The sequence below is a fragment of the Diospyros lotus genome, chromosome 7 (assembly GCF_014633365.1).
Source record: "Diospyros lotus cultivar Yz01 chromosome 7, ASM1463336v1, whole genome shotgun sequence".
Taxonomy (NCBI): Eukaryota; Viridiplantae; Streptophyta; class Magnoliopsida; order Ericales; family Ebenaceae; genus Diospyros; species Diospyros lotus.
In genome coordinates, this window is record NC_068344.1 from 11,095,340 (window position 1) to 11,110,941 (window position 15,602).

The following is a 15,602-nucleotide window of genomic DNA, read 5'->3' on the forward strand; positions in this document are numbered from 1 at the left end:
GAGGGTAGCAAGGGAAATCGTTGGTTTGTGTGTAACAAACCAACATGTGCTGCCAAAGGCAGCTATGCTGAGTAGGACAGTATAAATAAGAGGGAGAGAGAGGGTGTGCTGAATTTTGGAAGAGAATTCTGGAGAGTTGGGGCCTCTCGAATGCCCTGGTTGTTTCTTTTCCTTCTTGAGCTGTGTAAATTCCTATCGGAATTGAGTAATTTGAATATAAGTTCAGTGAATTTGTTGGTATTCCAACAGATTCCTATGGCTATGGAAAAAAACTTGTGAAGCATAAGAGGGATTTCCTGTATGTTGGTTTAGGAGATGGGTATAAATGACCCGTAGTTGATTGTAATAAGGTGCGTCTTCTCTTTGTTAGGGACAGGTAGGGTGTTTGAAGTCAGGCTGTCTTTAATAAAGCTCTTATCAGGAAGTGGCTTCAGTGGGTTGTGGCTGAATGAGGCTGGAAAAGAGTTCATAGTGGGTTAGTTTGGGTAACGGTGGATCAGGGGAAATGGTTGAGCAGTATGTTTTGATCTTGTGAAACAGGGCTGTGCAAGGGCATTACTCAGGTTTGGGATGTTTTCTTTGTGCTGCCCAGGCTCTTGTTATGACCATAGACTGCTTTGAGACGTCTTGACTGGTATTGCTTAGCTAGCTAAGGGCTCTTACGTATCTTGATATGCCATTGTCTGGAATCTTCAGTTTGGTTGAGTCTCCAGGATTGGGAAGTATGCCCTGTGACAGCGGTCTACAATTTGCTACGAGACCACAATCTGATTGGACAGGAGAGTTTGATTTGGATGCCTGTCAAGAGGTGGAATGTTTTTGTCTGTTCACTTTATGGGACCCTGTGTGAGCAATGATTTTATTTATTTATTTATTTTTTGGGTGGGGTGGGGGGAACTACTTGGGAGATAAGCCTCCTCCTAGAATGCAGTTGCAAGTGTGAGCCTTTTGGATGCAAGGCGCACATTTATTAAAAATCTGTATAAAAACACTTATACATCATTATCTTCATTACATACCTATAAAAAGGTAAATGCAAATTTATAAAATCCTAAATATAAAGGACTAACACTATATTACTATAATAACAACTAATTATTTCAACCACTACAATAAATTAATAAGACCTAATATTATTTCAAAAGAAATCTAAGATATCAACATAAAGCATTGTTTCAAATTCAAGTTTTGACACAAGAGACAAATTCATAAAATGACAAGTAAAATGAAATACAATTTGCAAACGTGATAAATCACAAATAATATTTAAATCATACTAACATAACAAAACGTCAAAACAAATAATTGTTTCAAATCTTTAAAAGTTAAAATTACACTCATTTCTCATTCCCCATCAAAATTAAAATTAAAAAATTACGTCATGGTGCTTTCATATTGAACCCCCCCCCCCCAAAAAAAAAGAACATATTCTCCAATGACAATCAAGCTAAAACTTTTTGGAAATAAAAAAGGAAAAACAAAAAGTTACCTCAAGTTTGTGCAGACAAGTTTAATACTGACATCTGATGGTTGAATCTGCTATTGGGTATCTTTCAATCCTTTCTCCTTTCTCACTTTGGGATTTATGGTTTTATGTTGAATAGCTATTGGGACTTGAGAGGTTTTGTTTAATGTTAGGGTTTTATGTTAGATAGCTAATGGGGTGTTTTATTATTTTCTCAAATTTCTTTCAATTTTGTTCTCGTTATTGTGGGTTGTATTGACCAGTCCAATAAAAAAAAGACATAGGTGCAAACGCACAAGGTAGTGAGTCTATCTATCATCTCCTTATCCTTTGTCTCATAGAGCTAGGGTTGCCTTTGATAGCCATGTCAGGTAGTGAGTCTATCTATCATCTCCTTATCCTTTGTCTCATAGTTGTCAAACGCACAAGGTGCACTGAGGCACAAATTAGTGCTTGGGGCCCAGGCATGAACCTCAGGCACACAAGATGCACATTTATTCAAAATGCTTATAAAATATTTATACACTAAATATTTACCTATAAGGATGTAGATGCAAACTCATAAAATCATAAATGACAAATAACCAACCCTATAATAACAACTAATACTATTTCAAAAAGCAATTAGTTTCTTTTGCAATGAGTTTCTTCTAACTGCAAAAGAGATTAGAGGAAAGAAAAAATTATAACACGACACACAAAAAAAACAATTAGTTTCTTCTAATTTCTTTTGCAATTAGAAGGAAGGAAAAAAATTACAGCAAAATATTAGTTTCTTTTAAATTGCAAAAGAAATTAGAAGAGAGAAAAAAATCAGTAGAGCACAAAATGAAAACATTCATTTCTTAGAAATTAGTTTCTTCTAAATGGCAACAGAAATTAAAAGAAAGAAAAAAAATTAGAGTAGGACACACAGCAAAAGAAAATTACAGCAAAGAATTAGTTTCTTTTAAATTGCAAAAGAAATTAGAAGAATGAAGCAAAATGCAGACATGAGTAGTTTTCCAGCAAGTGGGACATGTGGCAGACCTCGGGCTTACACCGCTAGGTTCGCCTTGCACCAATATACAAAAATATGCAATCAAATCAACAAGAAATGATATCTAAGATGAATAGATAAGAAATAGGGTTCTAGTACACTTTTATACAAGGCATGCGCCCCATGCACCTTGCACTTTGCATGAGGCGTGTGCCTCATGCACCTAGGCAGCGTCTCAAGCATGGCGTTGTACCTCTGTGCACCTTGACCTAGGCGTGCCTTTGACAACTATGCTTTGCCCGTCCAAAAGGTGTGGTGTATTTTCTTCTCCTTGTTCAGGATTTTGTAGGTAATGCCAATACCACTGTTGAATCTCTCATGTTTCTGTAGGTGCAGGTGTCAGGATCATAGCAGGTGTGACTTGAAATGGCTTCTAAATGCTGTGCCATGGTCTATGTGAATCTAAATTTTTTTTAATATGAAGTAAACTTCTGAAAATTACTTCACTTAACCAATCCCATTCCAAAATAGAAGGGAGTGAAACTATGCGTTAGGTGATTCTTTTGCAGCATTGTTCCTTTAGATACTTCTGAGCTCTGTTGGGGGGAAATTTTGAAATAATGAAATAAAAAATTATGTTTTACTTTTTGATGTTGGTTTCATTCACTTCTTGGTGGGGGAAATCGAGCAGATTATTGCTATTTAAAGTTTGTAGAAACTCACCAGCAGTTTTTTGTTTTCTACTGACCTTGCCTTTTGTGATGAATCATTCATTGTCAATTGTTGTGTGTGTTTTTCTTTATTTACCTGAGGAGTTATATTACTTTGTCTGACTCACAATTTTCAGGATAGAATGGTACAAATGTTGTAATGTATTGATTTGTTATAGGCATCTCCAGAAGGTGAAAAGATGCTGGAATTTCGTAGAAGTCTCCCTGCTTATAAAGAGAAGGATGCTTTATTAATGTCTATTTCCCAGAGTCAGGTACATCAGGACCTTAAATTATGTTATTATTATTAGTTTCCAGGGTTTAAGGTACTGTACAAATAACTTCTTTGAATGATGGATAGAATATTATTTTAATTCCTAGAGGCATATCTTTTCTCCATTGAAAGGTTTGTATGCCTTCAGCACCTTCAAATTACACATTTTTTATTTGGCATCAATAACTATACAAATGATGTAATTTTCTGGAGAATTCAACGTTAGAAACTAGTTTTTTAATAGATTTTGTTGCACTCCCATCCCCCCCCCCCCCCCCCCCCCCCCAAAAAAAAAATAAATAAATAAATAAATAAAAATAAATAAATAAACAATTGCAAATGATCTGATGTGATTCTCTCTTTCCAGGTGGTTATCATTTCAGGTGAAACTGGTTGTGGGAAGACCACTCAAATACCTCAGTTCATTTTGGAATCTGAGATTGAGTCTGGTCGTGGAGCCTTATGTAACATTATCTGTACTCAGCCTAGGCGAATATCTGCTATGTCTGTTTCAGAAAGAGTTGCTGCTGAGAGGGGAGAGAAATTGGGTGAGACGGTAAGTTTTTTTCACTTCTGCTACAAGCATAACCCCAAAGGGTTGCTATCCATTACCTTTTTTTGAGGGATTTTATACTATAGATTATTCTTTTGGTTCATGGTTAAGGTTGGGTATAAAGTCCGACTCGAGGGTATGAAAGGGAGAGACACCCATCTTCTCTTCTGCACCACTGGCATCTTGTTGAGAAGATTACTAATAGACAGAAGCTTGAAGGGTGTGACTCATGTTATTGTTGATGAGATCCATGAGCGTGGAATGAATGAAGGTATGTTACTTGATGGAGGTTATGATCCTTCGAAAATCTCCCTCCCTCCCTCTCTTTCTCTCTGATATGTCTCCTTGGGAATTTAGGATGTCATTTCTAACATGTTGCTTATTTAAACTAGATTTTCTACTTATTGTCCTCAAAGATCTTCTTCCTCGTCGACCGGAGCTAAGGCTGATTTTGATGAGTGCAACTTTAGATGCTGAGCTTTTCTCCTCGTACTTTGGCAAGGCTCCAACAGTTCATATACCGGTGAGGTTCATGACTATTGTACTCTAAGGTGGCATTGGATGCCTTTTTGTCTTTTACTTTCCTTGTTATTTGTTGGGAATGTTGTTATTGGGAAGATTGCTGTTGGGTACGCAAGAGAAAATATGAATTAAAATCCTAGCAAAAAAACATTTGAATGTTTGGTATTTTAGACACTTTCCTGGGAAATACATAAAAAATTTCGAAGAATATCCTATGACATAAAATAAAATTTTATGTGTAATAAATATTTATTAAGTATTAGTAATCCAAAAGGATTAGTTATCAAAAAATTACTAAACTTTGATCACTGTATCAATTCTACAATACTGTTAAAAACTTAAATAATTAATAGTAATACAACTATAAAAATATACAAATATATAATATAATATAAAAAAATAGATATGATTTAATATATTATGTACAATATTATAATAATTGTAATATTACATAGTTTGTATAATATTTATTTATATAAAAAATATATAATATATGATATAATATACATTATAAGATATCATATAGTATATAAAATGTTTTTTTGGATTACAGTTAATTTTCAAAAATTTATCAAACTTTGGCCACTATATAATTCCACAACAAACTTTAGAACTTATCAATTTTATGTCTTAACTTCTAATTTTGTATTGACTTTTCTACAATATCTTTAAAAAATTAATACTGTTGAGATGTATTAGTTATTGATTTTCTTCCCATTTTTCAAACTTGAAAATTAACTAATGCATCTCAAGGACATCAATTATTTAACGATATTGTGGAAAATTGATACAAAATTAAAATTTAATGTGTAAAAATGATAGGTTCTAAAGTTTATTCTAGAATTATTATACTGGCCAAAGTTTGATAATTTTTTTTGAAAATTAACTCTAATCCAAAGCAACAATTTATATATTGTATAAAAATATATAATATAAACTATATAATATTATATCGTATTATGTTGTATTATAATATTGTATATAATATTCAATACATTATATATATACAATATTATATATTATTTGAATATATTATATATTGTATGCGTTATTATATTCACATATATAATGTATATAATTCACCAAAATAAACTTAATATTGAGTTTTTATAAAGTAGCATAGTACCAAGCTTTTACTTGTTTTTCTGCAGACAAGCCCAAAATGGCAATTTTGACAGAAAAAATTGGGTTAACTTTCCCATTCCTTGGGAAAGTTACGTACTTTCCCACCTTTCCCATGTGGGAAGGACATTCCCATAAGACTTGGGTATCAGTTGCCCATGATATAAAGTTACTTTCCTGGAAATGTGACATACCAAATGTGGGTTTGTCTTTACCACCAATTAAATTCCTAGGAAAGTGACATTTTCCTCATACCAAACACCACCTAAAAAGGTTTTACCACTTGTTCTTGTGGTTGGAAAATAAAGATTTAGTTTATTTTTCATCGCTGTTATGGGTCCTTACTATGAGTTGTGCAACTAATTAATGGTTTTCTCCATTTTCTAGCGTTTGTGGAAATTTAGTTGTTCTATGGGGATGTGTATTTCAACTTTTGAGCTAAGAAGCCACAAGCCTTTTTGAGGAGCTTAGGTGAAATCTTAGAGACAGAAGTAGCTCTTCAAGGAAGTGTGGTAGTCCAGGTCAAAGAAGAGATAGAGACCGTAGAAAACTCACTTATGGAAGTGTGGTAGTCCAGGTCAAAGAAGAGATAGAGACCGTAGAAAACTCACTTATGATGTTAATTATGAAATCTAGGAGAGGGAGGTACATTGAACTGGTTGAAAGTGAAACTATTAAGCATCTTACGTCATGAAGCTGCACATTCTTTTGTGGAATGTTATGGACCCTAAATGACCATTCCCAAAAAAAGAAAAAGAAAAAAGAGAGAGAGAGACCTCAGGCAAAAACGTTTCTTAAAATAAGGAAAGTAGAAATTAGCTTGCAATATAAAGAATAAATCAATGTATATAACTCTTTTCTTTGGCCACCATTAGTAGCAGTTGCAGTGGTTGTTGGTTTGTTTGGTGCCTTTGACACTTCACTTGGGGTGCATGGTATTTTTGACTTTTTACAATTTGAGAGTTTTTGAACAGATTGGGAATCTTGAATGGTTCTTATTCTATCTCGTGTAAATTTAGTTGTACTGTCGATGATTTTGATTGAGTCTTCTCCAGAGTTTGGCCCCTCATGGGCAACTTAAATGTCATTTGTTTTGTAGAGAAATAAAGGGTTGTTTTGGTGGCTTCTTTAATTTAATTGAATTTCAGGATATGGTGGACTTGCCTTTAGAAGAGACCTCTTGTATGTGGCCTGGATTGGACTCTAATTCTTTAAGTACTCACATGGATTGGTTCCTTATTTCTTTGAACTGGGAGTGTCATTTCTTAGATGTGATTTAGGCTTATTTACGTGAAATTGTGCCAGATCACTCTCCTTTTTCATTGGACTTTGAAATTCTGGAGGTTTTACTCCTAGGCCGTTCAAAATTTGTTTTGAGAATATTTGGGAGGATGGTTTTTTGGATTTAGTTAACTCATTCCTAGGTGGATATAAAGCTAGGGTTCACCAAGTTTTTGCTTGGCTAGGAAGCTTAATTTACGTAAAGATATTAAATAGATGTTTGGTTAGATTAATTCAAGAATCAAGAGGCTGCTTTTCTCCTTGTTTGAGGAAAGTAGTTGGAAGTAAAAGTCTAGTAAATTAGTTCTCTGGTGTAACCTTTTGCCACCGTTGAGGGGCTTATTCATAGAAGCATATATTATCATTATTTTGCTGTGAGATGTGATGTATGTAGCATATTTTGGATATGATTCCGAAGCTTGTGCTACTAGGGACTATCTTCTTTTCCAGTTTCAGCAGTTCTCAGCTTATGTATGATAGCAAGCCTACTTCTTTATTTTGGCAACACATTTTATCAGAACACAAAAGCTGATGCATTGTGTTGTGTGGGAAAATATCCCCACATCTAAAAGTTATTTCCTGATCATATTCCTTGTTGATTTAAGAACCTTGCACCTAAGATAACTTTGTCTTCTGGTTTAATAGGGCTTTACCTACCCTGTTCAAACTCATTTCTTGGAAAATATTTTGGAGATGACTGGATACGGATTGACACCATACAATCAAATAGATGATTATGGCCAGGACAAGGCATGGAAAATGAACAAACAAGTTCCAAGGAAGAGGAAAAGCCAAATTGCTTCAGCTGTTGAGGTATAAGAAATTGTTGGCAGCTACATTCATTAAATTCATGTTTTGTACTTCCTCCTATGTTAACATCTTTCTGAAAATTCAATTAGGATGCACTCAGAGCTGCTGATTTTAAGGATTTTAGCCATGAGACTCGAGAATCTCTGTCCTGTTGGAATCCTGATTGTATTGGTTTTAACCTCATTGAATATCTCCTGTGCAATATTTGTGAAAAGGAAAGGCCTGGAGCTATTTTAGTTTTTATGACGGGGTGGGATGACATAAGCTCTCTGAAGGAGAAACTCCAATCTCATCTTATATTGGGAGACACAAGTCGGGTTTTGTTGCTTGCATGCCATGGTTCTATGGCCAGTTCAGAGCAGGTTAAGATTGACTTACAGATATCTGCAATTCATCTTTATTTGTTAATCTATCCCTCTATTGTACTCCAGAATATTTATCTGTGATTCATCTTTGTTTGTTAATCTATCCCTTGATGGTACTCCAAATAAACATTTTATGCCTTATTTATATTGTTTGGGTATGCTTTGATTTGTTCATCATTTGGTGAATGAAGCATTGAAACAATTTTCTGTTTCTTCACTTTATACCTTTTTCTTCTTTTATTGCCCATTGCATGTTCATGTATTTTACCTGGTATGAGGTCTGATGAAATGGTTAGATATTCTCTACTTGGCTTCTATTTATACCTTTTTCTTCCTTTGTTGTCCATTGCACATTCATGTTTGTGGCCTTATATTTTCTTTAGGCCCAATGAAATGCTTAGACATTGTCTTGTTTTCCTTCTGCCCCTCATCATTTGCATGTTCTTGGATGTTTATGTTTGCATGGGATACACAAACATCCAATTAAGTTACTTTACCTAATTAGCAGATAGATGACTCAGAGATTTCCCATGGTGTATCCATATTCAATGGCCAAGTAAGTTACACTAGTCCCTAAACTTTGCACTTCATAACAAATTGGTTGCTGTACTTCAATTTTTGTCATCATAGCCGCTAAACTTTTCCTCTTTTGATTTTCTGCTTAATTCTCTTAACAAAAGGTGACATGAAATACATTGATATAAACCTCAAAATTACTTGATGCTAAAAATAACCTGAACCTCACAACCAAGACCTCATCAGCTTCTGTTAACAAAATTTGATGGAAAATCAAAAAGAGACTGAATTTTGACATAAATAAAAGTTTTAGTGGCTATGGTGACAAAAATTTAAGTACAGTGACCAATTTGTTATGGACTGCAAAGCTCAGGGACTAATGGTGTAATTTACCCTTTAATAACCAATCTTGACTACTAAACTAGCACGTAATAACTTTTAGTACTGATGCAATTCATAATCAAAGAACCATAAGAAGTTACTGTTACTGCTGGGTTTACAGTGGGTTATCTTCTATTAACTTTTCACTTGTTCATGAATAGAGGTAACAGCTTGGTTAACTGCAAGTAGGGTGATGAAGGACAAGAAAGCAAATATTTTTTGGAAATACTACTCTAGGCCTAAATGTAGGAATCGTCATTATTTTATTTATTTTTTCTCCTTGTTTTTATTTATTCTTTATGTTTATCTCCTGGTTAATGTTTTAGTTATTATGTTCCATTAGAGTCCTAACTAAAGTATGATTACTAACCTATATGAACCTTTCTTGGATGTATTGGAATCAGCTTTGATATTGGTTTTTGTTTTGAGTGATCTGATCCAGTCTTTAAAATTTGTTCTTGTTCTTTTATAGTTCTGCATCAATTTGGTATCAAAGCCTTCTTGATCCACAGCCTTCGTTAATTTCAACCAGCATTGTATCACTTTTTCTGACCACTATGGCAACCAGAAATCTTCCAACAACTTAAATGAAAAAAACATTGCAGTCCCATTGTCTTGAATCATTCCCGACCATCATGTCACCATCCATTAACCTTCATCAGTGACAGTCCACCAGCAATGTCACAAAAAAATGAAAAAAAAAGAAAGAAAAGAAAAGAAAAGCATAGTTGCATGCCATTGTAAAATGACTGCATCATCGAACCATCATCACCATCAGACCCATTACTGACTGCATCAGGGGCCTCCAACCATCATCAATCAATCGGAACAACATGTAGCAGAGCAGCACAACCATCATTGTCAAATCAGAAGCTTTCAGCTATTGTATTTTGAGATCAGCTTTGATATTGATTTGTTTGTTCTATTTGGTTCTGCATCAAGAGGTCTGAGACTGGGAGATCCTTTTTTTTTCCCCTCTCTATTTTGGTGATTGATGATTTCAGTAGTTGATCTTCCTTCTTTGTGTTCATGGACTTGGAATAGGAGGTTTCTTGAATTTGTTGATGACAATTCTCTTTTTCTGTAGTGAACCATGTCTTTACTGTTGTTAGCCTGTTTCATGAATGGAATCCAAGTCTTATGATATGACTCAAATTCTTGTACCCAAGCCAAATCCCTTTTGGCACCTCATTATATTCCTCGTTAACTTCCAACTTGTCTCCTTTATACTGAACATGGAGCCTCCTTAATTGGTTTCCTCATGTATCTTACTCGTTTTTAGAGCTGTACTATGGATACTTGGGCAGAGTAGAACCTGCAAAAACATCACATTTGATGAGCAGGAATAATAGGATGAGTAGTCATCAATTTTTGTTTGCATCACGCCTTAAAGAAGGTTGTAACAGCTTGTTCGGACAAATCTGAAATACAAAGACCAATATAGTTCCTAATCATTCAAGATACATATGCTGACATGTTCTTTTCAACATTAGGCCTACTAATAAGTATACTACACTCAGGGTTTATTAGTACATCCTTGTGATAAACACCTTATGAAAGGCAAGACCATTCATGTGATAAACACTCTCTGGCTGTGTTTGTTTGAATTGGAAGTTTTGGGCTCATTTTGTACATGGACCAGAAGTTTTGCTAGTTGTAAATTCCACTATTTTGCTTCAAGCATTTTCCAACATTTCTAGGTTGGACTTAGAATAACCCCTCGTTGAAAAAGAGAACATATAAATGATGTATCCTTTCAATCATCAAGCTTCACCCATCTCCCCATCTCTCTCTGTTGTATCTTCTGTTGACAGGTTCTTACTGTTTCCATCATTCTAATTTTGTTAGAATTTCTGTAGAACCAAATGCATGTTGAATCACAAGCCTCCAATTCTTGTTCTGCCTCATCTGAGTTTCCTTGTACTTTTTCACTGCATATCTATTTTTAATTGAGAACTGTTGTATTTTATCTGTCTGTCTTTACTGGAAGCAGGATATTCAATAGCCAGCTGTTTTGCATTGTAATTTTAAATACATTGGAGGATTAAGTTGAAGTAGCCTTGTAATATGTTATGGTATTTTTTTACTAAAGTACTTCCTCATTTGATTGGGAACAGAGGTTGATATTTGATGAGCCAAAGGATGGAGTGAGGAAAATAGTACTAGCTACCAATATTGCTGAGACAAGTATAACAATTAATGATGTAGTTTTTGTTATTGACTGTGGAAAGGCAAAGGAGACATCATACGATGCACTGAACAACACTCCTTGTTTGCTTCCTTCCTGGATTTCAAAGGTTTCTGCTCTGCAGGTATGGTTTCTTTTCCAGTTGATGCATCTGAGAAGGTGGATACTATATTTTGTTGCTCATAGCTTAGCTTCTTACTCATTTTTCTCTTCCTCTTCCTCTTAAATTGTTTCCAGCTTTTTAAAGTTTATGTAGTTCTCGTCCCTGTGACATTTTTATTTTTTCTTGCAAATGAGAATTCACTATATCTTCTTTTAGGTGAAAAAAAGTTTTATTTTTCTTACTGTAACCTCATGATTCTGTCTCCATTCTTTTGAATGTTATTACAGGCCTTCCTTCGGAATGTGGCTTAAAATATGATTCATACTGGCGTTTCTAAGCTGCATATTATTTTGGTTGCGCAATGTCCCTATTCCTAGTGCTTATTCTATATATATTTCATTCTCTTTTTCCCTCAATTAAGCTCTCTGCATTTTGAATTTTGTGGTTGTTTCTTAAGCCCTTCATGGGTGCAGTTGAGATGCATTGACTTGAATCACCTTGGAAGGTTTTTTTTCTTTTCTTCCCTTTCCCCTTGTCATAAATAACAGTGTATAGAAGAAAAGAGTCAGGTATATGCAAGAAGAGCAAGGTTTAAGTTGCAATGGGAAGCCATGAGTATAATATATATATATTGCACAATACGTGTATTGACATCGTGTTATCATGCTTGTGGTGGTGATTCCCCATGGTTTCGTGTCTCTTGAATTAGGAATCTCCACTTGGTATAAGCAAACATATGTTTGTTGTTAGAAGACAAGCAGATTTCCTAATATGCAGATTTTCTAATATATGGAATCGGTAGCACCACTGAAGTCCCTTTTACGGGCAGTTCCAGCAATGGTGCGATCATCGGTGGAGAATTACAAAATATCCAAGTAGCCTATCAGCTGAATGGAAAAAACTATCTCAAGTGGTCCCAACTGATAAGGACGTTCCTAAAGGGCAAGGGAAAGTTGAGTCACTTGCTTGGAACCAGTCCTAAAGAGAGTGATCCCACGTATGCTACATGGGATGAGGAAGACTCACTAGTAATGTCCTGGCTCTGGAACTCCATGATTCCAGAAATCAGTGACACGTGATGTTTCTTACAACAGTTAAGGAGATCTGAGAAGTAGTGAAGATCACATATGTAAAGGTAAACGACACTGCACATATTTATGAGATTAGAACCAAGGTAGCAACCACTAAGCAAGGGACTCGGTTTATAACCAAGTATGCAAATTTACTGCAAACCTTGTGGCAAGAATTAGATCACTATCAGTGTATCCAAATGAAGTGCAAGGAAGATGCTGTCATTCAAAACAGATTTGTGGAGAAGGAGAGAACCTATGATTTCTTAGTTGGACTAAATGTGGAGTATGATGCAATTAGGGTCCAAATTCTTGGCAAGACTAATTTGCCTTATTTAAATGAGGCAATATCAATTGTGCGTGCGGAGGAAGGCAAAAGAAGGGTGATGCTAGAGACCAATCATATGGAGAGTTCAGCCCTTTTAATCGTGAAAGGCCTTAGTCAGGAGAGATTAACTTGTGAAGATAGGAAGGCTGCGGATTCAGTTAAAACCATAAATAAGAATAATTTGTGGTGCACTTATTGCAAGAAGCGTAGGCATACCATTGAAAAATCTTGGAAGCTTCATGGTAAGCTAGCCAAAGGAGGACAGCCAAAGAGATAGGCCTATGTGGCCAACAATCCGCTGATTACAAAAGGAAAAGCTCCAAAACAGGCTGAATCAATGGAGCTAAACCAGGAGGAAATAGAGAAACTAAGGAACCTACTAGGAACTCTTGAAAAAGGGCTAGGGGTAGGTACTTCTACCCTAGCCTTCATAGGTATTACTTCCACTTCTCTTACCTTACATGTTTCAGATTTAACCCTACAAAACACTTGGATTCTTGACTCTGGAGCCACAGACCATATGACCCCTTCCTCACACAGATTTTTGTCTTACAAACCATTTCCTAGCACAAAGAAAATAGTATTGGCCGATGGATCCCTAACAACTGTAGCTGGACAAGGAGATATCCTTATAAACAACAACCTAATCCTAAAGGATGTTCTTCATGTCCCTAAGCTTTTCACCAATCTTGTTTCCATTCAAAAATTAACCCATGATGCTAACTGTCGTGTCATCTTCTATCTGTCCTTTTGTGAATTTCAAGAAAAGGACTCGAGGAAGATGATGTCAGGTCCAACGGACCTGACAAGTATATCTCAAGAATTCTGCAGAATTGTGTAGAAGAGACTTGATTGGAGAGAGAGAGAAGAAGAAGAAGAAGAAGAGAGAGAGAGAGAACCAGTGAATTTAGAGAGAAATTCAAGATTCAATTCATTCATGCCTTTTTCGAGTGAGATTAGTTTGTATTTATATTGATCTCACCAGCCAAGTGGACAATTTGAATAGTTCCTACCAAAATTCTATACAATTGCTAACTACCATGTGCTACGGCTACTACTACCTTCCCACCTCTCTTTATTTAGTATGCACATGTTAGGCACATGACAGTTTACCCACCCCATGAAACATTTCTTGTCCTCAAGAAAAACAAAGTAGACTAGCTATCCTAGGGAACTGTGTGAGCAAATTAGGGAGATATTCCCATGTGTTGTGGTCGTTATGAAGATGAGACCACTTCACCAACACCTGAGTTATGGGGGTTCCATGCCTGTAAATGACCCTTTTATCTAGAACAACTGCGAGTTCTACCTAAGGCACATTGTTGCTTGTACCTTTGAGACAGACTTGCACTCACCTGTTGTCCTCCAACACCTCTCTTCAATAGCGACACATGAAACATCGGATGAATAAGGGAATTCTTTGGTAGCCGCAACTAATATGCCACCTTACCCAATATAGCCTCAATGGGAAAGGGGCCATAGTACTTGGGACTTAACTTGGACACTAGTTTTGTAGTCAATACCTGAATGTAGGTTGGCCTTAGTCTCAAATAGACCTCATCCCTTACTGCAAACTCCCTCTCGCTTCTTCCCTTATCAGCCTGTTGTTTCATTCTATTCTAAGCCATAGTTAAATCCCTCTTTAGCTGTCCCAAGATTTCCTACGTTTGTTGGAGATGATCTTCTACAGCTGCCACATTGATAGTCTCTTGAATAGCAAGAAGTGGGGGGGGGAGTGGGGGGGGGCGCCTTATACCCAAACAGAGCTTTGAATGGTGACATCCTAATAGCAGTGTGGTGGCTAGAGTTGTATCACCACTAGGCTAGTGATAGCCACTTGTGCCAGCTCTTGGGGTGGTGGAAACATAAGCACCTTAGGTAGTTCTCCAAATACTGATTGACTCTCTTTGTTTGTCCATCAATTTGGGGGTGATAGGCTGATGACATGCTTAGCTTAGACCCAAGGGATTTTAGTAGAGCCTGTCACAATAGACTAGTGAATACCTTATCACAGTCAGAGATGATGGTTCTTGGAGTCCCATGTATCTTAACAACCTGATCAAGGAATACTCTAGCAACTTCCTGCGTGGTGTATGGGTGAGAAAGGCTCAAGAAGTGAGCAAACTTTGTGAACCTATCCACTACCACTAGTATGCAATCTTTCCCTTCCAATCTAAGTAGCCCTTCCACCAAACCCATTGACAAGCTCTCCCATGCTCGGCCTGGAATAGCTAAGGGTTGTAAAAATCTAGGGGTAGCTACATTATCATGCTTGCATCTCTTGCAAGTATCACATGCCATCACAAACTTAATCACAGCTTCCTTCAATTTAGGCCATAAGAAGAGTTGCTTTACCTTATGGTGTGTGTTTTGAATCTTCAAGTGTCCTCCTAGTGGGGACTCATGGAGGGTTTGGAGTATCCTTTGCTTGATGTCTTGTCTATCCCCAATCACTATTCTTCCTTTATATCGGATCACCCCATTCTTAAGCATGTATCCTGGTTTGCTAGTGGGGCTTAAGATCAATTGCTCTAGTAACCCTTTGATATGCTCATCAGAATCATAATTGGTGGCCACCTCTTGGTACCAATCTGGTACCAAGGCAATTATGGCTACTACTTCTCCCTCCTGACTTCTAGACAAGGCATCAGCCACTACATTATCTTTCATTTTCTTGTATTGTATAGTATAGTCAAGACCCATTAGCTTTGCCATACCCTTCTTTTGTAATTGAGTGTGTAGCTTCTGTTGAAGCAAAAATTTTAAACTTTGATGGTCAGTCGTGATCACAAATTGAGCCCCTTCTAAGTAGTGCCTCCACTTGTCCACTGCCATCAACACAGCTACAAACTCTTCCTCGTAAATAGTCAGCCCCACATGTCTAGGGGCTAAGGCTTGGCTGAGAAATGCTAGGGGCCTTTCTTCCTGCATTAAT

At 36.3% G+C, this 15,602-nt stretch overlaps 1 protein-coding gene across 2 annotated transcripts in view; it reads left to right on the forward strand.

Moving 5' to 3' along the window:
- Positions 1-15,602, forward strand: part of LOC127805864 (DExH-box ATP-dependent RNA helicase DExH5, mitochondrial-like) — a 93,196-nt gene that overhangs the window by 55,120 nt on the left and 22,474 nt on the right. For both annotated transcript variants that reach the window (XM_052342676.1, XM_052342677.1), the window contains 7 exons: positions 3,334-3,429; positions 3,796-3,984; positions 4,093-4,252; positions 4,374-4,504; positions 7,552-7,719; positions 7,806-8,078; positions 11,096-11,290. In XM_052342676.1, the coding sequence (XP_052198636.1) occupies positions 3,334-3,429; positions 3,796-3,984; positions 4,093-4,252; positions 4,374-4,504; positions 7,552-7,719; positions 7,806-8,078; positions 11,096-11,290 (1,212 nt within the window). The remainder of the gene's footprint in view (positions 1-3,333; positions 3,430-3,795; positions 3,985-4,092; positions 4,253-4,373; positions 4,505-7,551; positions 7,720-7,805; positions 8,079-11,095; positions 11,291-15,602) is intronic.